Source organism: Penicillium roqueforti, assembly GCF_015533775.1.
Source record: "Penicillium roqueforti strain LCP96 04111 chromosome Unknown scaffold_45, whole genome shotgun sequence".
Lineage (NCBI taxonomy): Eukaryota > Fungi > Ascomycota > Eurotiomycetes > Eurotiales > Aspergillaceae > Penicillium > Penicillium roqueforti.
Window position 1 is genome coordinate 32,820 of NW_024067609.1, and position 22,514 is coordinate 55,333.

The 22,514-nt window shown below is 48.0% G+C and overlaps 9 protein-coding genes across 9 annotated transcripts; 4 read left to right on the forward strand and 5 right to left on the reverse strand.

Annotated features, from left to right (window-relative positions):
- Positions 1 to 1,169: 1,169 nt before the first annotated feature.
- LCP9604111_9303 (uncharacterized protein) lies at positions 1,170 to 1,645 on the reverse strand (the record flags this gene model as incomplete). Its single annotated transcript, XM_039077543.1, has 2 exons — positions 1,170 to 1,457; positions 1,508 to 1,645. 2 exons carry the CDS (start codon positions 1,643 to 1,645, stop codon positions 1,170 to 1,172), a joined length of 426 nt encoding a protein of 141 aa, XP_038924664.1.
- A 2,086-nt stretch (positions 1,646 to 3,731) lies between these two features.
- Positions 3,732 to 5,642, forward strand: LCP9604111_9304 (glycoside hydrolase family 71 protein; the record flags this gene model as incomplete). The annotated part of the gene is made up of 6 exons (XM_039077544.1): positions 3,732 to 3,866; positions 3,922 to 4,453; positions 4,504 to 4,729; positions 4,798 to 5,255; positions 5,309 to 5,443; positions 5,593 to 5,642. 6 exons carry the CDS (start codon positions 3,732 to 3,734, stop codon positions 5,640 to 5,642), a joined length of 1,536 nt encoding a protein of 511 aa, XP_038924665.1.
- A 533-nt stretch (positions 5,643 to 6,175) lies between these two features.
- On the reverse strand, positions 6,176 to 6,879 carry LCP9604111_9305 (putative GPI anchored protein; the record flags this gene model as incomplete). Its single annotated transcript, XM_039077545.1, has 3 exons — positions 6,176 to 6,512; positions 6,576 to 6,709; positions 6,760 to 6,879. The coding sequence occupies 3 exons, from the start codon at positions 6,877 to 6,879 to the stop codon at positions 6,176 to 6,178; spliced, it is 591 nt and encodes a 196-aa protein (XP_038924666.1).
- A 401-nt stretch (positions 6,880 to 7,280) lies between these two features.
- LCP9604111_9306 (mandelate racemase/muconate lactonizing enzyme family protein) lies at positions 7,281 to 8,548 on the reverse strand (the record flags this gene model as incomplete). Its single annotated transcript, XM_039077546.1, has 3 exons — positions 7,281 to 8,034; positions 8,098 to 8,319; positions 8,373 to 8,548. The coding sequence occupies 3 exons, from the start codon at positions 8,546 to 8,548 to the stop codon at positions 7,281 to 7,283; spliced, it is 1,152 nt and encodes a 383-aa protein (XP_038924667.1).
- Positions 8,549 to 9,184: 636 nt separating this feature from the next.
- On the forward strand, positions 9,185 to 10,347 carry LCP9604111_9307 (ketopantoate reductase family protein; the record flags this gene model as incomplete). The annotated part of the gene is made up of 5 exons (XM_039077547.1): positions 9,185 to 9,225; positions 9,273 to 9,366; positions 9,422 to 9,476; positions 9,531 to 9,727; positions 9,775 to 10,347. The coding sequence occupies 5 exons, from the start codon at positions 9,185 to 9,187 to the stop codon at positions 10,345 to 10,347; spliced, it is 960 nt and encodes a 319-aa protein (XP_038924668.1).
- A 529-nt stretch (positions 10,348 to 10,876) lies between these two features.
- Positions 10,877 to 14,724, reverse strand: LCP9604111_9308 (DUF3433 domain-containing protein; the record flags this gene model as incomplete). The annotated part of the gene is made up of 3 exons (XM_039077548.1): positions 10,877 to 12,714; positions 12,781 to 14,586; positions 14,682 to 14,724. 3 exons carry the CDS (start codon positions 14,722 to 14,724, stop codon positions 10,877 to 10,879), a joined length of 3,687 nt encoding a protein of 1,228 aa, XP_038924669.1.
- A 2,207-nt stretch (positions 14,725 to 16,931) lies between these two features.
- On the forward strand, positions 16,932 to 17,682 carry LCP9604111_9309 (uncharacterized protein; the record flags this gene model as incomplete). The annotated part of the gene is made up of 2 exons (XM_039077549.1): positions 16,932 to 17,211; positions 17,285 to 17,682. The coding sequence occupies 2 exons, from the start codon at positions 16,932 to 16,934 to the stop codon at positions 17,680 to 17,682; spliced, it is 678 nt and encodes a 225-aa protein (XP_038924670.1).
- A 235-nt stretch (positions 17,683 to 17,917) lies between these two features.
- Positions 17,918 to 19,451, reverse strand: LCP9604111_9310 (putative MFS transporter; the record flags this gene model as incomplete). Its single annotated transcript, XM_039077551.1, has 3 exons — positions 17,918 to 18,993; positions 19,055 to 19,262; positions 19,317 to 19,451. 3 exons carry the CDS (start codon positions 19,449 to 19,451, stop codon positions 17,918 to 17,920), a joined length of 1,419 nt encoding a protein of 472 aa, XP_038924671.1.
- An 805-nt stretch (positions 19,452 to 20,256) lies between these two features.
- On the forward strand, positions 20,257 to 22,424 carry LCP9604111_9311 (putative glucokinase regulator family protein; the record flags this gene model as incomplete). Its single annotated transcript, XM_039077552.1, has 4 exons — positions 20,257 to 20,489; positions 20,548 to 21,001; positions 21,054 to 21,433; positions 21,494 to 22,424. The coding sequence occupies 4 exons, from the start codon at positions 20,257 to 20,259 to the stop codon at positions 22,422 to 22,424; spliced, it is 1,998 nt and encodes a 665-aa protein (XP_038924672.1).
- Positions 22,425 to 22,514: the final 90 nt, after the last annotated feature.

The following is a 22,514-nucleotide window of genomic DNA, read 5'->3' on the forward strand; positions in this document are numbered from 1 at the left end:
GTTTGCTGAGCGTAGACGAATCAAAGTCTGTCCTAATGTGACCTACTACATATAGGGGGTAGCCTAGTTTATATACTCTATATAAGCCTTTAGGCATTCGAACCTACCCCCCAGCCTACCTGGTTGGGGCGCACCAACACACGGACGGTATGTGTTTTGGCGCCTGGCACGATTACTCATGGCATTAGGCGGTGTAGAAGGCGGTCTAAAATCCGTGGGAGCTGGACAGTTCACCCAACCGGTGGAGATCTTACGTGATTTAAGGCCACGGGTTGGGTGAAAAAACGACGCAGGTTGGGTGAACTGTCGTCTCGCTCGTCCGCTCATCCCAATTAGGCTATGAAACCATAAAAATCAGGCACTAGACTGTTGATAGTAACTAGTTAACTATGTACCTTCGTAGATATATATTACTCAAATTTGGGATTCGGCTCTGTGACATAACAATGAACTAAAGATCTTCCTTCAATTATTCATGCACTCACTGCTAGTATTGCTACTCCAGGCCTCATGAATCCAAGTAGGGTTTGCATGAATTTTAAACCAGTGCAATTTGTACTCTATTGTCAAATTCTAACAAATACATGATGATGCTTTTAACAAATCGACCAAGAACACCCCAACCCCAGAAGCAATGTGAACGCTCAAAAGAAATCTGACATCTCAAACCGAAGGTGTAGTCTGTTCATTGGTGTGTGCTTGCGGTCTGTAATCTCTAGTAGACGCCGTAGTCCGAGATGTTGTGGAGGTGGTGTGGCTGTGATAGTTTGAAAGTGACGGTGCGCTTCGCGCTGGAAAGTATTCCGTCTCCGGCTGGCTGGTGAACATCATGGAGGAGCGGTCAACCTCAACGTTGGTGGTGGATTTTCCTTTCGTGGTCACAAGGGGTAACTTCGTGTACGACGGATTGGAATGCAACAGCTTCCGAGCCGCGATTCGTCGTGTCTTTGCTCTCTGGCGCATACAATAAAAGAGACTGACGCCGCTAAACAGCGAGATCATACAGACGCCAAATATAATTCCTGTTATGTTACCCCTGCGGTTCCATTCTGTATTGTTAGTATGATGGGAATCTTGCGCCTAGTGGGCTTGAAGACTCACTGTCCAGTGCCGCTGCGGCACTACTCTTCGCAGTTGAAGTTGTAGTACTTGTCGTAGTCGAAGCGCTGCTAGTTGTCGTTGATGCACTTGTGGTTGATGAGGTGCTGCTGGTTGTAGCCGTGGAGCTGCTGGTACTTGAACTGGTACTCGAACTGGTAGTCGAACTGGTAGTCGAGCTGGCAGATGTGGTTGTAGATGTTGTAGATGTAGATGTCTCGGATGTAGAGGTAGATGTTGAGGATGTGGAACTTGCGGTCGTAGATGTCGTAGATGTTGTTGAAGTAGATGTTGTAGATGTGGTTGTGTCGGTTGTGGTATCTGTGGATGTAGTAGAGTCGGTTGTCGCAGTGGTGTCTCTGGCCCGAAGAATCTCGCCATATCTACGTTTCCCGTAGAGATGGGCTACCTCACTCGGCTCTGGGTCTTCCCATAAATCAACGGATGTCGCTGTGGCTGAGATCCATGGTGTGGTTTCAGAGGCATAGGGGTGACCGAGCACCCGAGAGCACAGCACTGTGCAAAGTGCAAATAATAGAAAATGCATGGTTCTTCAATCGAGAAAACAGTACGGAGTAGACAAAGAAAGAATGAATGAACATCACCGAAAAAGAATCGGAATAATTTAAGACTTGCTTTGGCATTTGATAGTCTTGAAAAAAAGGCCACGCGGCATAACTAGACACACGCGTAAGACAATTTCCCTATAAATCTAGTCTCCAATTATGGTTGCTGCCATGGCTTAGTGTTTATTTTTGTACCAAGCGTTGTGGAATCAGCCAGTGGACAGCCGGTGCAGGAGGCTTGGTTGAACTGCACACGCATATGCCGCGCGGCACCCCACAAGGCTGATTTTATGGTTCAATCTGTCTCTATTTTTTGGTCAGTAATGTTCTACTCAAATTTCAATGTTTTCAAGTGAACAGACTCAACAGAGTACAGGATCCTATCTTATAAGTAGTATAGAAAAAGCCGTCCCCCAGTCGGCTGGTACATACGATCTAGTTAGTTACTTACTGCCAAGAGACACTAAAGTATTGCGCCATTGAGAGATAAGGAGATTCTGGAAAAGAAAAATTGCCTGATCATGATCATTCTCGTTGAAATTCAAGACGTAGAGATTTATCTAAATATCGAATGTTTTCCAATATTGAAGTCAAAAATATCAGAGAACTTCCGATTTACGCCTGAGATATCAGGCATCAAAAGGTAAAAAAAGGTTAACTAAGGTAGAAAGATCCACCATCAATATTGACGCCAAGCGTTTTGGTAGGAGATTGTATTTGCACGCTCGCTACGGATTAATGTCGTATATCTTGAGGATATCCCTGGAGCACAATGACGCAGTTGGATGCTCCCCAAATACTTCCCGAGCGCCACCCGATTCCGCATACGCTTAATGCCTGTTTAGGAAGTGGGGAATGAAGCCACATGTCTATTTCCACTAACTTCAGATCATCCAAGTAATTAATCCCAATATCCCCGGGATCGTTTTTAGTGTCCGTCAGCGGCAATGACGCAGTTGAGCGTTGTACACGCTTCCCTTATGAAAGGAATTACTATATGTAGGTGGCATTGTGACAAGACCATGTGGCTTTCTAGTTACAGTTCTTTACGGAATGTAACCCCCGCAAATTTTATAATCTGCTGATAGTTTCTCCATATGAAAATATAATGTAGTATCATTATCTAAAATACTTCCCGTTGGAGCCATCAAACCCCAATGAGAAGACCCTTGTGGGTTACATGGGTAGTCAGCTGCTGCATGGAATGTAATTGCTAACAGTTTTCTCCACAAAGGACATGTTTGTATGTATGTAGACAGAATCATAAATCTTTTTCTCCGTTCAGATTGTATAGTTTAGCAATTTGACTTTGAGTTAATGTCTGTATACAAACATCGTCAAGTGTTTGATCTGTAGGTTACATTCGGGAGATTACTAATATAAGGCCGACGAGGTAAATCATATTTCACTACATTTGCTGAGCTATTATAAAAAACCTCTAGTCCAAAATGCATGAAAAACCACGGGGATACAGCTGCTTCAGAGTCAGAAAATCAATTTAAAATCAATGGAAATGAGACTGTGTATTATTATGGATAGCGGGAATGTAGAACTTGAACTAGCACAGTATAGAGTGCAACCGAGTCTCTACTTGCCTGAAAAAAAAAATGTTGGATATATACACGCTAAGGTATCATTGATGTTGTCGTCCTTCGAAATGATGTCCCTATTTTACTTCTATACCTTCGTACGCATGTATATATAAAATAAATGAGACACTACTACCCTGCAACATACGGAGGCCCGTAAACAAAAAAGAAACCCGCATTATCAGCAAATTTTTGATCGTGTGGACATTGACGCACCAACTCTACGGACTTTCCGCCCCAAAGCTCCGTAACAACCACATGGTTCCTTGTAAATATTGAACTGATTGGATTCGGAGAGATAGGGAACAAACATCACACTCATTGCCCTAATGATTAAACTTCGTAGGTCAGCTGCGAGAAGTCTCCGAGTGATTTGGTGAATCAATGATATATTTAATGATCTGACCCATAGTAAAGATGAAAGAAGATGCCAGAAACAAAAGAGCAGCTCAAGGTAAACTAAGAGAATTTAAAAACAATGACGAAGATACGGTTCATTCTGGGTGTGATTACTTTACTATCTACTCTAGTTCATGCTGCGTCTACGGGAAATTACCACATACCTCGTGTCAGAAGACAGTCGACAGACCGACTCGTATTTGCTCACTTTATGGTAAATATTCCATCGAGTACCTTATTTGTGTTGGATATGTACTGATCATCGAAAGATTGGAATTGTGAGCAACAGAAAGAGCGCGTCAGACTTTGACGATGACATGAAGCGGGCCAAGTCTCTGGGAATTGACGCATTCGCTCTGAACATTGGCGTGGACCCCTACACTGACCAACAACTTCAACTGGCATACGAATCGGCTGCCAACAATGACATGAAAGTCTTCCTATCATTCGATTTCAACTGGTGGCATATTGAACAGGCTACTGAAATTGGCCAGAAGATTGCCCAGTATGGTACCAAACCTGCGCAACTTATCGTCGATGACAAGGTGTTTGTTTCATCATTCGCCGGCGATGGACTGGATGTTGCAGCTTTGCGAGCCGCAGTGGGAAGATCAATATTTTTCGCACCCAATTTCCATCCATCTACTGGAACAGACATCTCGCCAGTTGACGGGCTATTGAACTGGATGGCCTGGCCAAACAACGGAAATAACAAAGCCCCAACTCCAGGTCACAATATTTCTGTAGCCGACGGAGATGATGAATACGTCAACGCCCTTGGCGGAAAAGCTTATATTGCCCGTCAGTTTCATTTCCATTGAATTTAAATTGATTTTCTGACTCTGAAGCAGCTGTATCCCCGTGGTTTTTCACGCATTTCGGACCAGAGGTTTCTTATAGCAAGAATTGGAACTTCCCATCTGATCTCCTATGGTTTAACAGATGGAATGAGATTCTTGCGTTGAAACCGAGATTTATCGAGATTGTGACATGGAATGACTATGGAGAGTCTCATTACATTGGTCCTTTGAACTCACCACATACTGACGACGGGGCCTCAAAATGGGTCAATGACATGTAAGAATATCAGTCGCTCATCCAAAGGAATCCCTATTTCAACTCGACCAACTAACAGATAACTACAGGCCTCATGACGGGTGGCTTGACATTTCGAAACCATATATCGCTGCGTTCAAAGCAGGCCAGTCGTCCCCCGACAACCATATATCATCTGATGAGCTGGTGTACTGGTATCGACCTGCACCACGTGGGGTGGACTGCGACTCTACGGATACTTGCATGGTACCAGCAAACAATGGGAGTGGAAACTATTTCATGGGTCGTCCGGATGGCTGGGAGTCCATGGCGGATTCTGTCTTCGTTGTTTCGTTGCTTACATCCCCAGCCACGGTGCAGGTCAATAGCGGCGGGACTGTCTATAATTACGACGCACCAGCAGGTGCAAGTGCAAAGGAGGTGCCGATGGGAGTTGGCTCGCAAAGCTTTACGGTAATTCGTGATGGGCAAACTATTCTGTCAGGGACCAGTTTGAAGGAGATTATCAATGACTGCGTGTGTGGTCTGTATAACTTCAACGCCTATGGTATGTGAAGGTATTACCACTGGTTATTACCCCATTTCTGACTTTGATGATAGTCGGAACCCTTCCTGCGGGATTTGATGATCCCCTCCAGCAAGATGGACTCTCGGCCTTTACACAGGGCTTGCGTATCCATACATGTCAACCGACTCCCTCATTAGGCACAGTACCCCCAGCTCCCCCATCTTCAAGTACGAGCAGCACGTTGCCGAGTTCTCCTCCAACAACACCCCCGAGTACAACACCCCCGAGTACAACGCCGCCTGCAAGTACAACGACCCCCCCTGAACAATGCTCTACTACCACATCGACTGCCGTGATCACTGTTACAGTCACTCAGACTCTCAGTCCATCACCTTCTACTCCTCCAAACGGTGGCAGTGGAGATAAGGTCTGCATTGCGGGAACAGGATCGGATAACTACGTAGGATTATGTTCCTTTTGTTGCACCTATGGTTATTGTCCAGCTGGGCCCTGCACTTGTACGGAGTATGGGGATCCAGTCCCGTCTCCACCATCAACTGGAGCTCGTGGGGCACCTCTTGTAGGCGAAGACGATTCGTACCTCGGTCTTTGCAGTTTTGCATGCGATCATGGCTATTGTCCCCCCACAGCCTGCAGGGTAGTTTGAGCGCGAGTCTCAAAAGGGGTGAGATAGTTCTCTTAACATATTATCGAATTGTGATTTAAAATCATAACATGACTTGTCGCTGGCCGATTTAGGTTCCAATGTATTCAAGGCTATGTCAGATATGTTTACTGTGTGCCGGAAGAATATATTCCAACTGTATGAATTCTTGAAAGTCCTCAACTACCAACTGTAACAATAACATCAAGCTTTATTAAACTAGATTTTGTAGCAATCCCTTTTGTGGAGATTGAAAGGCAAGGAACCTCAGACAAATGGAGAATCAAGACAAACACTATAGCATTGCCAGCAAAGCTTGAACTGCAGCAAAGGCTAGTACGAGACCAGCAGGTCCTGACCTTCCAGCCGCGCTCGCCGCCGGAGTTGTGGCAATGGTGGTAGCAGCAGCAGCGGGGGATGGAACGCCAGTGGTAGTACCATTTAGAGTGGAATTTGCTGTCGCTGCGACCGCGCTAGCAGTGGAAGTTATGGTAACCGCCAACAGAGTTATCTGGTCCCAAGCGACGGTTGAGGTGCTGGTGCCGGGCGTACCAGCTGTCCCTGTAACAGTGTCGGTACAAGTATAAGCCCCGGTGGGGAGATCGGTCACATCGCAGACAACGTGGTTATATCTGTTGAATCAATTAGCAATCTATTATGGCTTGCAGCAATAGTTGAGAGTTGAGTAAACGCACAGGTCGGTTGCGGAACTTATCAAGTATTCGACGCTCGTTGGAGCTGCGGTAAAAAAAAGCCCAGGGCCCATACCGCATTCTGAGCTATTGGTGCCATTCGGACAATTGATACTGTAGGTAGTTGTTGCTGAATGCTATTTGAAATTTAGTTCAATGTTCGAGAATCATTCCCATTGATACGAACCGCGCCCAAAACTTCACCCACCAAGGATTGGGAGTGAGCGTTTGGAATAAACAAAGAAACCACAGAGTCGTTGGCAGCAAGTCCCAGCGTTGCAAATGTCAGGAGAGCTTGCAAAAGCATTTTGTCCTAGTCTTTCTCTGTATATGGTGATTGAGTACAAGACAAGAGGAGATTTTGCCGGGCACTGGATCAATTAGGAAAGTCAGCATTAGAAGAATAAATTATAGTTGTGATGTAAACGTTATCATCATCATTTTCTAAGGCTGTCGTGTTGTTACGGAAACTTCTTGCGTGTTGTATATCGAAATGATGAAACTGCCATGTCATACGGATCAAAAGCCGGCCATCATCTTACATTTTAATATTACAATTTGGCGCTCAAAGCCCAAAAGAGAGAGAAGAGGTGATAATGAGAAGTGATAATATATCCTAGTGATTGGAATATTTATCTTACTTTGTGTCCACGCTGGTGAATGCGCCATATTCTTCATAACAGGGGCATCCATATGATATCGTCATTATTACCATTCACGAATAGAGCCATCTGGTCCATAGAACTCCTTGGGCTGCCAAGGCTCTGTCTCCTTGCTGATTTTCCGTACCAGGTCTTCGTCAATATCAATTCCCAAGCCCGGTTTAGAAGGAGCAGCCACGTATCCCTCAGTAATATCGAAGACTGTCTTGTCCACCAAGTAGCTGTTCAGATCAATATCTCCAGCTTCAACATTGTAGTGCATACCCAGCGACATCTCCTGGATGACAAAATTAGGTATCGACACGGCCACTTGGAGACAGGCTGCCAAGGCGATAGGACCTAGAGGACAATGAGGCGCGATAGCAACATCGTAGGCTTCGGCCATATTGGCTATACGCATGGTTTCGGAGATACCTCCTGCGTGGGCAACATCAGGCTGTAGGATATCTACCGACGAATCCTCCAAGAATCTCTTAACTTCCCACCTGGAGTATAAGCGCTCGCCGAATGCGATAGGAATTGTAGTATAGTCGGAAAGTTGCTTTATCGCTTCGGGGTGTTCGGACAGCAGAGGCTCTTCGATGAATAGAGGGTGGTAAGGTTCCAGTGCCTTAGCCAGCTGCTTAGCCATAGGTTTGTGCAAGCGACCGTGGAAGTCCACACCGGCATCAAGACCCAGAGCCTTCACTTGTTTCACTCGTTCCACACAGGACTGTAAGACGGCGGGCGAGTCTAGCCAGTTGACATCTTCGGTGGCGTTCATCTTGATGCACTTGAGGCCTTGGGCGATTCGTTCTTTTCTATTGACAGAGGTTGTTAGAATTTCAGTCTCCTTTGCTCTCCTTTCGTTTCTTGCAACTCACGCTGCAGCCACCACATCGCTTGGTCGGTCACCGCCAATCCAGGCATAAACCTGTACCTTCTGGCGCACCTTCCCGCCCAGGAGCTCGTGGACTGGGACACCCAGCTTCCGACCCTTCAGATCCCACAAAGCGATGTCAATCCCTGATAGTGCTGACATGAATACCGGTCCACCCCGGTAGAACCCGAGCCGCCATACTGTCTGCCAAATGTGCTGAATGTCACTGTCAAAGGTGGTTAGAGCTTTTATCTGTGAAGAACCATGATTCAAGCATACTCCGCTTCATATCCCACAATGCGAGTGATAATTTCATCGAGTGCTCCTTCGACCGCAAGAGAATGTCCCTCCAGTGTGCCCTCTCCCCAACCGAAGCGCCCCTCATCATCGGTGACTTTGACAAACAGCCAGCGAGGCTTGACACGGAAGTGCTCGATGGACTTGATCTTGGCCATGGTGAGTTACTGGATGAATTCCTCGTGTATTGAATGATTCCGGAGTAACAATTTGAGTGCGACTGAATTATATTCGCTGTTCACGACAACCCCACACCATGAACGCATCCCACGCGGGGGCCTCGGGAGAAGTCCGAACTGATTGCCGTGGTATCAGTTCTATGAGGGGATTGATGGTTGACCGTTAATCTTTATAGTTAAATCAGCCAAGTCAACTCAGCCCATATGTTCCTTAGAGATGTCGAATATAGGTTGGGAGCGTGAGTTGCCTCGTCAGAATGAGATATTGAAAGCATTCACTGAAACGCAAGCTAACTTCAGGGCTACATCGAGCTATAAATTAGATCACTGTCTGAGCAGCTCGTTCCCATTCAATGACATGCCAACACTATATCATCTCCCCTGGTTATCCATGAAGTCCACCCCCACGCGGCCATTCTCCGATGCGGGGAACCTCGAAAGTACGGTTTTTGCCAGGCAGAAAATTAGTAAGAAATTAATAATCCACGCTCATGGCCGCGGGGAATAGGTGAGACCAAGGCGGTAGGAAAGGCGTTAAAGACAATATGCGCGATGGCATCGCAAACGTAGAAAAGTCTCAGGAAAAGACAATTCTTTTCTTTTGGTCGTTACAAAATGTCGGATCGAATTGATGTCCTCGTCTACGGCTTGGGAGCGTGAGTTCAACCTCTTCATAAAAAAGATGATATACTAACTTCTATAGGATTGGCTCCTTCTATGCCTTCATCCTGAGTCGCTCCGACCGCGTGCGACTAACGGTCGTGGCACGTTCAAATTATGAAGCTGTCCAGGCAAATGTGAGTGCTTACTAGACATGAGGCTATTCTAGTATTAATATCTGGGCCCCAATAGGGAATCAATATCAATAGCGAGAATCATGGCCAGCATAACTTTCGTCCACACCGAGGTATGCGAGATATGCACGATTAAAATCAAGCTATTTTGCTGACAAGCCAACAAGTGGTAAAATCAATTGCAGAGATTTCACCAGTCGACTATGTCGTATGCGCTCACAAAGCAATCAATCAAGATGATGTGGTAGCTCAGCTACAGCCAGCCATCGACAGCAGGACTACCATTGTCATCATCCAGAATGGCGTTGGTAACGAGGAACCCTTCCGAAAGCACTTCCCCAACAACACGATCATAACCTGTGTGGTGAGTTCTCTTTACATCATAATCCCAGTCTCATCTGACTTCTGCAGACGTGGGTAGGAGTCATACAGGCAAGTCCTGGAATCGTCACGCACGGCAAATCCGAGGCTACGCAGATGGGCTTATTTCCCAATCCCAAGGTCGAAAGCCAAGTCGAGCAACAACGCCTTGGAACATTTGCCGATCTCCTCCGCCGTGGCAAGACTCAGGTCCAGGTTGCTGAGGATATACAGACCTATCGATGGCGGAAGGTGGTTTGGAACGTAGCATGGAACTCGTTGACTGCTCTCACTATGGTGGATACACAAACTTGGTTGAAGTCATCAGAAGATGCAACGCCTTTTACACGCCAGTTGATGCAGGAGGTCATCAACATCGCCCGTGGATGTGGTGTACCCCTCAAGGATGATCTGGTTGACCAGCTTATGGACAAAATCAATTCCTTGCCCGGCATTGGAAGCAGCATGCAGACGGATTGCAAAAATGGACGGCCAATGGAGATCGACGTTATCTTGGGCTTCCCAGTGCGGAAATCTCGAGAACTTGGTATACAAGCCCCCTTTTTGGAGACCCTCTACGTTCTTCTTCGGGCGGTTGATGGTCGACTCAGGGCCGCGCAGTAGATCATGATACTTGATTTGGCTTCACCTGATGATGTAGCGCTCGCTATAGAGTTCATACACCTGAAGATTGTAGAAAGTTATTTGAATTGTCCGTGATAGTCGAATATACTTGAGACTTAAGACCAAGACTCCACTTCCCAACGGAGGATGCCATCTATAGCATACTACACACTTCTAGTCTCGACTGACGACGTCGATTATATAAATAGGGCTCATGCAAGATATTCGACATATCGCGATCTCCGGCAACACCAAAAACAAAGCCCAAGGAGGGCAATATGCGAAAGAAAAGTCGCTCCAGATAATATAAACACGGTTCCGGATATTCTACAGTGTACCGATGCGACGTCCCGCTCATGACGTCGAAAATGCAAGTAAACAGAGCGAGGGCCAGCCTGCTTGTTCGTCCGTCTATTTCGGGAGGTTCATGAAAGTCAGAAACACCCACGCGCAAATGAGTATATACCCTAAAAATATTATATAGCGTATTGAAATCGGAAAAAAAGTCGTAGCACATATGACAGGATCATCAGGGCGGAGTAGGAGAGGGGGGACTTCGAATCTCCTGTAGCTGAATTGAGGTGGTCTTGTCCACCTCCACTTCTGGGGCAACGTCCGGCGGATCGGGAGGTTTGATATTCTCTGGTTCCTGGTCAACGGCGAACCTCCAGCGGTTATCGGCACCCAAGAACATGCGGAAAGCGTAGCGTTTGTTCAGGGATACGAGATGAGCATGACGTTTGGCACTGCTCCAGGTATGTGTATCGGTAAAATCATGAAGCATTTGGCTGTGCGAAATCCAGGGAATGATGGCTCCAATGGAGCGCGGCATTCGGGGTGCTCGGAACCGGCCATGTCGTGTTCCGAACACTAAAAGCACGACGATCGTGTCGAAGGCAATAATGGCTAGCGCGATGGCAAGTGACGGACCCGACGGAACCATGCTCCAGGTAACGCGGGTAATGGTGGAATTTGTGGCTGGGACCGGGTGGGCGAGGGGTTCGAGATAAATATCACGCCAAATCGAGAAGTAGGTGCTATAGACCCATTGGTATACAGTGCGAGTCATGGATGTCAGAAGCGCGGGGTTGAGGGCGCTAAAGTTGGGGTCTTCGCGTTCGTAGAGACGGGCAACAAGGAATCCTGCCCAATCATAGGAAGAGATATTGTATGTCCCATTCTGCATGCTAGTATTGCCTACAAAGCTGCTAGGGATAGCAGCAAAGACTTTGTTGAACTGACCGAGACTCACGGTGGCATTGTCGTACATAGTTCCTTGGGTGACGGATGTTGTGGGAACAGGTTCGTGCCAACTGATCTGTCCCTTCTGGTCGAAAGCAATAGAATAGTTTTGCAACTTCGCCTGGGGTTCACAGTGCAAAGCAATTGTGTTGGCATCCGTGATTGGCGTGTCCGGCAAATAATCCCAACGGCCGACAACCAGAACGGTCGACGTCTGGCAGATGTCCGAGTCCTCGACATCATCCGGGGACAGGAAATGGATAGATAGTGAGATTCCTTCCTCTTTGCTTTTCAGGGGTGGCATGCGTGCCGTGCATTCCACGGAGGAATTGCCAAATAGTTCATAGCGCCACTGTTGATGGCCATTGGCTTTATCATAGACAAGAGCATCGGATGAAAGGGGCTCACACTTGAGCTCAGCTCCAACTCCAAGCGTTGAGGCACCGTAAGTCACATCCGGATTGCGATTGGACACGTGTATTGGGACAAAAGATTGATTTGGGCTAGTCCAAGAGAGCATAGGGACTCCACTGCTGATACTAGTCTGAATCAAATCATACTCAGTGAATTCCACAGCGAAGTCGGTCCGCCAAAATATTGACTGGCTGTAGTTCATTGACAAATCGCTGGTTTCCAATGTTGAGGTTGTCAATTGTTGAGTGAAGAGCGCACCCGCAACGACAGTCAAAGCCATGTTGACGAGGCACGCAATTGATACGAGAACGAGCAAAGGCTGCCGGTTGCGTACTGCCTTGAAGAAAATGGCGAGCGGACTTTGGGACGAATAGTTCAATGACAACGACGTCCTTGCCGAGGCGTTGCCTCGTTGCAGGTGGACCCAAGGCTCCAGGACGCTGAGGTTCCGGTGAATAGAGGTACATAGAGCCCCCACGGACGATGCAACGACGGAAGGTAGGAAGGAAAGGACAACCTGGAATGCACTTGAATCGGATTGGGTCAAATGGCGGAAGCGGCCGTTTCGAAGTAAAGATGAGACCACTAATCCGATGAGAATAATGACTCCAGCTAGCGCCAAGAATTCAATAAGAAAGAAAGGAATTACGAGAAAGTGAGGCATCCGATCAACACGGGTTTGTAGGTTCTCTCCAAGCTGGACGGGGGAGCCTAATGATACAGTCAGTTATAATTCTCGACGATGAATGTGATTCGAAGGGTCGGGGTGATACAAACCGTCTTCGGTGAGAATATCCAGCCTGTTGCCAGAAGGTCCCGGTCGCCAGTAACATCTTGCATTCTTGAAGATACGACGAAGTTGCCGAGTAGAGAATTGATGAAATTCCGCCACTGGCTGTGCGAGGATGTTGGATGGGTGGAAAACATTAACGGCAATACTACACATGGCACCAATAGACCCTGGGTCGCTTTGGAGAAATAGTTCACGAGAACTATACATGTAAAGGAGGTACACCGTGGTCAAAGTGGCTATGGCAAGAATGAACTCAGACCAAAGGGCGGCAAAGGTAACGACAGCGATTGCGACTTGGTTCGACAGGCGCTCGGCAGCGAGGATGCTGGGTGCACTATCCGGATCAAACAGGCGACCGAGTGTGAGCACGAACGTCTGCTTAACATCACGCGCAATCTTGGATTCAAATTCGGTCTCGGTCATGACGGTCGATGTGTCGAGCACCAGCACAGGCTGGATGTCTCCTAACTCCTGGCTGATGATAGGCAGTTCAGTCACTGTGCGAGCGCCCGTGGTAGCATTTTCACGAATGAAGAGCATGTCACTAGTGAATGGAGCGCGTTGAGAGAGCAGGGCTTGGAAGTGTTCAATGTTGAACTGAGCTTTTGTCAGCGCGCGGGTGGTGGCTCGATCGACTTTGATAGATATGATGGAGCTGTTGGAGTGCATGGTCACGCGAGCCTCCGCTTTGTGATAGAGGATATCACAGGCAAATGCCATACCAGACGTGGGGAAATTGGTCGAATCTGGGCTGGTCGTATTGACTCCGATGAGCATACCATACAGATCATACGGACCGCAGCCATGTTCTGTGAAGGCCTGGATTCGGTCCGGAAATGCTTCTTTGGCAGCAGCACTGATCATCGGCTCCCAATAGCGTACTTGCAGATAATCGGTGGTAGGGAAGAAGACACTCTCGTATTGAAAATCAACGGTACAATTTGAGGCGCCTTCGTGTGCATTATTGAAATCAATACCAGTGGCATTCCATGAAATTGTTGGATATGCCGACTCGGGATCATTGATAGCAACGGTGAGCTTGTCCCCAACAGAAACATTCTCGCAGGAAAGGTGCGCCCAATACAGCGTCTGATCAAGAGTCCACATTATGCTCTCGTCTTGCTGGCTGTCGGGTATCTCCACAGGCGCCACGGCATACTTGGGTGATCGGGACCGGCCCAATAGCTCATGTGAGAGAACCACGTCGCCATTGGCTTGCGTTGAGATCCAGTTCGCTTGTGTGTCCAAATCCACAAGGTTGGGCCAGCTTTTTACGGTCCTGTCGTCGATCACCGTCACCTCGCGTAGCTCAAATACCGTACTCTGTAGAGCGGGAAGAATCATTCGGATTGAGAGCGTGACAAATGAAACCCAGAGCACAATCCAATGGCGGCGGATTGCAGCATTAATCGGAGTCATAAAACTTTGGCCGAAGTTGTAGTTGATGAAGAGGACGGTCGCCGGCGCTCCCTCGGGGCGGGACAACTGGAAGTATGGTTCTAGGCGGAGGACATCAAAATCGGTCACGGTCCATACCAAGACGAGCACGAGGGAGATGATTATAGGGAGGTAATTGTAGGCAAAAGATTGTATGGCGTTGACGTCTTCCGTGTAGCTGAAAAAGACCAAGCCCCCTTCGCGATCGCTATACTGCCGCAACCCTTCCAGGCCCAGCAGCATCGTTAACATCAAACATATAAGAGTGGACAGGTAGGGCGGGCGCAGAGCCATTGGGCGCCAACCTCGATGTTGAGGGCGGACTCGGGGCAAAAGAAACGGGGCAAAACGACCTAGTTCGCATCTCGATTAGCATACTCGTATACTCCATGAGGGTTCAATGAAGAATGCGAAAGGAAAGGGGTGTCAGGCGAAAGCAGCCACTCACCAATCTGTGATGCCCAGCGCCCTACCCCATCACTACCGGACATGCTGGATGAGGTCCCGAAGGCGGACAATGTACTTGATACAACCGAAGGGCATTGCCAAATCAACTTTCAACCATTCAACAAACCTCTGGTGCCAGCACAACAGGCCATGATTCCACAAAGGGGGTGATAGACCAAGGTTCAACAAGACAAAGGGAAAAGAGAGCACTCGGCCGTAAAACCAGATGAAAACAATGACCAACCCAGAACCAACAAAATGAGATGGATCTCAGAAACGGATCTCAGAAATGACGAAGGAGAAGAGGAGAATCGATTTTGTTGTGGCTGTGCTGTCTGTGCCTGTACCCACACGTGGGGCGGAGTTATCCTCAACAGGCACGATCGACTATACAATCATTCCGTACCTATATTGTAGGTGCAAATCGAAATCTCTTTTGACTCAAGAATCCAACTAATCTGGAATTCTCCTATGTGAAAATGAAGTTTAGTGAGATTTCAATTGATCTTCTAGTAGGACATTGGTTGATCAAGCAGTATATCATACCTTAAAATAACCTAATTCAAACGAGCGATTAACAAGCAATCTCTAGAAAATTCTATGGTTTCATGAGTGAATAACGGTTAAGTTCTACTATTTATATAACTGGAGATAATTATGAAAATAAATCACCAGCAACCAAACTAGAAGACGACGAGATAAGGATATACTACCAAGTAGCATAGCTGGGAGGACAAGCAACGCCGGAAGAGAAAAAGCGTGCTGGGATTCTTAGACGAGCTAGTTCCAAGGAGAGCAGTAGCAGTGAGGGTATGGGGGTCAAGAAGTAAAGTAAGGGTCTGTATAGTGAAAAGCTCATAGATAACTATCGGCTTAATCAATTATATATATTCAAGCATCGGGTGACAAACTTGATTGATCACGGTTGAATTCATCCTAAGATTGTAAGTATTGCATCGCCATATGTCAAATTAGACCCGGCTATCGAAGTTTGGGCACGCACGTGGAGCTTCTAAGGTTCAGCCATATGGGAATTCCCTATAGATATAGGGAACTGTTGTAGTTTGGCATATGAAGTCCAGCGGTTCAACAGGTAGGAGACTTGGGCGATCCAAGTGTGGTTGGGAATTGGGATCTTTGTATCCGTGGTCTAGATAGTTCTGGTTAAGAATGATGGCCTGGCTCATCGCCACTTGAATTTTCCGATTATCGGGCCTGCCGAGATCGGTCCACTGGTTCACCATCGGCATGCCTAATTTACGGGCACCGAAACCTCTCCACGCTTGACTTCAATATGCATATCCGAGAACTCCGTACATGGACAGCCAATCATACCATTGATTCTGATTGGCCATTCTTTATCCTTATCATGTGGATATAGTGAATATGCTACCTAGTAATCTATCGTGGAACTACATACGGACCATAGAGTCATATGTTGTAGTAGTAGCATATCAGTCTCAAATGCCTAGACGAAAGTGGGTGTTTTGTTGTATCAGCTGTATGTGACATCTTGATCTGTATTTGGGCATGGCTTGCTTGATGGCCTATCAAACTAATGATCATGAACCCGGAGTGAATCACAATACTCCGGCCGGATATGCGGCCACTTCTCCTAACGACGCAAGATTTTGAGAATCTGATTATCTAGCTCAACGTTACAATGGACGTTATCATATGTAAGATAACACTCCGATATCTTTCAAAAAGTCTCTTGAAATCTATTTTCTTCGCTGCGTCATACATAGCTACGAAGAAGTTGAACACTAGATTTCCCTTGAGTCTAGTTACCCTTATAACCATTGCACCAACTCGACTTTGTTCAAGGCGACACAGACGAATATCAATTCCAAAGTCATTAATTTCGAGGGTTAAGGATAATCCGGAATTGCCTCCGAATATAACAGGAAAAACAGAGAATGCTTCACTTCTCGTCTCTCTGCATTTCTCAAAAGTATCTGTACAATGCTGTAACCCGGTATAGCTACATCCCTCGTTTGTCTTGTTTCTTTCGAGCTCCCTTGAGGAAATCTAATCAAGCCCATTGAATATCCGAGTGCCTTCTTTATATATAGAAAAGTAACCGATGCCAAGGAGAGAATGGTTGGAAGCTGGATCGTCAGACGTTTGTTGACGTTGGGGAAATGGCCCGATGCCTTGGTCTTGGCAGTCGGAGCTTTCCCCGAGAGCTCGCACTCGCTTCCCTCTTGCTACTCCCCACCTATTTCCAACTCCTCTCCTCTCCTCAGCAATGGGTATTTTCAGCAAATTGGTCAAGACCACCGTCGCAGGCAGTATTGCCTCGGTCGGTGTCTTCTGGGGTGCCACGCGCAATGACGTTTTCGAAGCCATGGACAGCTCCGATCCCATTTTCCAATCAGCCTTTTACAAGAAGTTCAACCCAAACAACAACCCTACCCTTCATGATGTCTGCGTTCGTCGCATTCCCCTAGACAAGATTCAACCCTCACTGGTCGAGGAGAAGGGCAAGTTGGTGGAAGCGTTCTGTGCCGGTGTCTGGGGTGGCCTGGGTAAGTCCTACCCTGGGGAAACGAGCCTTGTCGCGATGTAACATGCTTTTTAACACGTTGGGTTTCTCTCCAGGATACATTCCCCAGCGAGCCATCCTTGAACGAAAGTACCGCGGCCCCGAGACTGCCGGTCATCTCTGGGACCGATCGGACCTTCTCAAAAACAAATACGAAGTAGGAACCATCGTCACCGACCACTTTGAGGTCGTCGAGAAGACCGAGGACCGTATTGTCGTTCGCTGTGGTGACTCTCCACGTAACCGTGACGTCCGTCCCTCCGATGGCCTCTTCGAAATCGCCGCTAAGATCAAGCCGAATGAAGGCGTTGCTGAGTTCAGTCTGAAGAGCTGTTTCTACCAGGGGCTCGGCAAGGCGGAAGGTGCGCCTATGGATGACAAAGTGGCTTGGGCACACCGTCAGTATACTAAGTTATTGCTGGAAACCGCCGTGTTGAAGAAGTGCATCCGGTAGAAGGGAAGGACCTCGCATACGAAAGAATCCTAAACCTTCGGTTGGGCCATGTCGTGTATATATTCCTAATCAGGTATCCATAATCATGGTCTATTAGCATTCAGCTTCAACTCAATCGGGACAAGCATAAAACTTTCAATGTTTATTTTTTTCTATTCTTCTACTTTACATCTATATTTATTCGACCACAAAGATTCTGCACTTTCCCCTATCTAAAGGCTGACATACAAAAAAATCAAGACTTCACCACCTCGGCCTCGGGCTCCTTCATCTCTGGGAAGTCCTTCTCCTCGACGGCGATTGTTTCTACATCACTGGTCAGAGTGATAGCCAGGACGGTTGGGATAGCGATAACCAATGAGCCCATGCAAAGGCCCCAGTCCATAGCGAATTGGGTCATCGCGGGTTTCTTCATGGCATTGATACGCCACGCCATTGCACCACCAACACTCTGGAAGGTCTTGTACGCTCCGACCAGAACGGCCGATGTAGCGGGGGAATTGGACTGAGCGCCCACGATCCAGTAGCAGAATGATTGCCACAGCGCATCATAAGCACCGTAGAAGATGTAGAGGAACATCGGGCCCACTGAGATGCTACCCTGTGTGTAATCGATATCCTGCTTCAGGCCCTTATCCAGACGGGCAGTAGACCACAACTGGAACTTATAACCACCACCCCAGATGCCCATTCCAGTGACGAACAAGAATACCCAGGCGATGCGAGCGCGCATGGGTCGGTTCAGACCCGGGAAGTCGAGAATGAGACCCATGACGAGACCACCCAGCATCTGCGCAATCCAATAAAGCGCGCCGTTGAGCGAACGCGTCCGGATATTAAAGTTCATACCATTCACAGCATTCTGCTGGTAGGAGTAGAAAACATTGGCGGAGAAGAAGAGCGGCAGGATACACAACACCCGCCAGTTGCAGATAGTCAGGATGGCATGGCGAAGAATGTGGCGGAAGTTCTTTTCGCTCTCCGGTGTGATCTGCAATTGGGCACCTTTGACATACGATGGCGGGCAAATGAATACTCCCAGGGCCCATCCGAAGGCCATGATGGTAAGTAAGGCGATGTACGTTGAGTCGCTAACAGTGCCGCTCGTCGACTTGAAATTGATGCCGAAACTAGCGAGAGATCCAACGCCACCACCGAGGTTGAAGATAATCCAGAAGACTGCGATTGCGCGACCCTTGTGTGATTCGGGCACATAGGTAGTCATGATGGCGCCCTGTGCCACCCACAAGAATGATGCGCCAACACCGAGAAGGGCACCGGAGGCAATCACAAATGCACCATTGTTGGTTGCTGTTGGAAGTATACGTTAGCTGTGTATACAACGGCAGTGCAGATTAGAAGCTGATCATACAGTTGAAACACAGAAGACTGCCGGAATACAATGCATAAGTCCATCCTCCGAGCAAGAGACAAACTCTGGGTCCCACACGATCGAAGATAGGGCCGACAACGAAGAGTGCAGTTCCGGCAGTACAGGCCAGGAGAGCTACAGTCGCATTTGCAGCGACGGTCTGGTTAACTTGACCGGAACCACCAAGACCGCTGAGAGCATTGTACATCTAATAGCATTGTTAGTTCTTGGAACTTGGACTACCAGTCCTTGCCAAACTCACTCCCGGGCAGCAGAAGCAGATGAAACTGATCAAGCTGATCTGGAACCAAGAATCGGTCCAGATCTTGAACAAGGTAGAGCGATTCTCATTGTGGGTGCCGGCGACACGCCCTTCTTCGACTGATTGGTTCGACATCTTGTGCGTATGAAACAAAAAGTCCGGGGAGGGAACGACGGGGATCTTATGCTAAAGACTTATAGTACTAGTCCCGACATTCCCCTATATCGGACAATTAGCGCTTATCGAGTCTGGGGCCCCACGCGATACGGCAGTTAGGTTGCACGCGATACGCTCATGGTTGCACGCGAGAACGGCGTATGATATGCGTATCTTCAGCGTATAGTATGTGGATATCTGCTGTGAAGTAGTAGCAAAAGTGGAGCAAGACCGTGGCCTTTAGATTGAATTGCATTATCGGGCCTTATCACACGACTTCTTCTTTCTCGGCCGACGAATCCTATGGTAGATAAACTCCACTACGCCGCCACATCGGTTCATGCCGATTCCTTTCTGGGAAAAGTCTGGAGAAGTTGAGGTCTCCACCCCGGTCGCTTGCTAACCGGTCCAATCCTGCGAGGGCAAGATCCCGTCGTTGTAACTCTACCTTGTAACGGCTCCCATTAGATCGGGCCACTAACTGTCTTTTTGGTACCAGGGACTTCTCGCTTTACGTACAGAGAATCTGTCAACTTCCCATCTTGGTATAGACCTCGTGGAATGGAGCGATATTAGGCACGTGGCTGACATCGCGCTATCTCCGAAATGGATCCTGTTCGTCTCCCCAATCGTCTAAAAGCCCCCCTTATCGCCCTTTTTCCGTGTAGTTTGAGCTCTGACTCGTGATTCGTGAAAAAAATTATATTAATATTCTGACAAGCAAAGGCGTTAAGCTTGTCATCTCCCAAGCAATCATCCCATCCTTGGAAGAACACCCGGCATAATGGATCTCGGAAGTCTATCTCAACTCCAAACGGAGGGGGTCAATCCCCGAACCGTGCATATTGACCGCATGTCGACCCTTGACATGTGCACTGTGATCAATGCCGACGATCAAAAAGTCCCTGAGAGTGTTGTTCCTTGCTTGCCCGTTATCGCGGGAGCTATTGACGCACTGACGCCGCGAGTTCGACAAGGCGGTCGGGTGATTTATGTCGGCGCTGGCACTAGCGGAAGGTGAGTCACGTGACAGTGGTCCGGTAGTCAATAAACAAAAAGATTAAACCGATTCTAGGCTTGGGATCTTGGATGCATCGGAAATCCCCCCGACCTTCGCTGCCCCTCGCGGACAGTTCGTCGGCCTGATTGCTGGTGGAGATGCCGCTATCCGAGAGGCCCAGGAGGGAGCCGAGGATGATGAGAAAGCCGGTGAGGATGAGATGAAATCCCTCAACCTGAACCCCGAGCTTGATAGTATCATTGGAATTGCAAGCTCAGGCCGCACACCTTATGTCCTGGGCTGTCTTGCTTTCGCTAAGCGTCTCGGTTGTGTGACCATTGCGGTTGTTTGTACAGTTCCTTCTGCGATCGGCCTTTCCGGAAATGTGGACTTCCTCATTTCACCCGTGTCTGGGCCTGAAGTGGTCACTGGTAGCACCCGTCTCAAGGCCGGCACTGCTACTAAGCTGGTGTTGAATATGCTAAGTACTGGTACCATGATTCGCACAGGAAAGACTTATGGAAACATGGTATGTGATTTGCCCCCGACCGTTGTACTCTGGCTAAATGTTGATATTCAAGATGGTTGATCTCGTGGCCTCGAATTTGAAACTCGAGCAAAGATCCCGCAATATTCTACGGAGGTTGAGTGGAAAGTGTCAGTCCTTATCCGACGCTGAATTGGACGCTCTCCTTGCGAGATGCAATGCCAGTGTCAAGCTGGCTATCTTGGTTGCGGAGACCGGGGAGTCAGTCGAGAATTGTCGGGGATACTTCGACGCTGCCGGGGGAGTCTTGGCCAACGCGCTGGCTGCCATCTCTAAGCCCATCGAACAGAAGGCCACAGTTACCCCTACTCAAAAGTTTGCCTTGTGCATTGATGGCGGCGGTACCAAGTGTGCTGCTGCTGTGGCCGACGGTCCCAATGTCGTCGGCCAGGGCTCTGCTGGTCCATGCAATCTGTATGATCTCTTCTCGTTCTGATTCTATCCTATGTTCACCCTAATGCTAACTTTGTCTAGAACCGATAGCATTGGAAATATAGACGGAGTCATTGCCACGTTACTCGACGCCGCAAAGGCTGCTCTGCAAGACGCCCTGCCAAGCGACGTGGAACAGACAGAATCTTCTTGGAAGGAATGTCTCCAAACATCCTTCAGCTCTGTCTGGATTGGACTAGCTGGTATTGACCGAGCTGGGCTCGAGGGAGTACTAGCACCCAAGCTGAGACAAGCGTTCGGAATCACTCATGAAAAGGACCTCCGGTTAACCAACGACGTAGATCTGTTGACTGCGGGTGTTCCACAATCATTCGGTACACCCTCCGTCCTTGTGGTCATTGCAGGCACGGGGAGTGTTGCCATGCGGTACAAATGGTCCGAGGATCAACACAGATACGCACGTTGTGCCCGTTCTGGAGGCTGGGGCCATATGCTCGGTGATCAGGGCGGTGGCTACACAATCGGTATCAAAGCCATTCAACACACCATGCGCGTCTTCGAGAATATCACCTTGGGGCTTGATAAAACTGGCGGTGATGATCTTTCCAAGGCGGTTGCGGAGAAACTGGGCTGTCAGGTGTCCGATAGTGCTAGCCACGACATGTTGAACAACATCTTGGCCCAGAACTACTCTCAAGGGGTAAAGGCACGCATTGCTAGCATTGCGCCGGTTGTTCTCGACTTGATGGACAAAAATGAGACCGCAGCAGATATCGTGAGCTCCCAAGTAGCTTTGCTTGTTGGCGAAACTCTCGGTCGCTTGGTCAAGCCTGAAGCTACTGGCTATCAGCCATCCGAGGCCTCCGTGTTGGTGTTGGCAGGAGGATTGATGAAGAATGAGAGATACAGGGCCACATTCGATAAGCAACTGGACTCGCAGAAATTGTCTTTCAAAGGAACGGTGGTTGTTGAAGATGCAGCTCGTTCAGGTGCCACCTACTCGAGTCGTTGAGCCTGGTTGGGCTGCTTTTTCCAAAAAATCAATAAATAGACTTCTTCTACTTCGCTTATAATCAATTTTCTTCTCTTTTTTTTCTTTGCT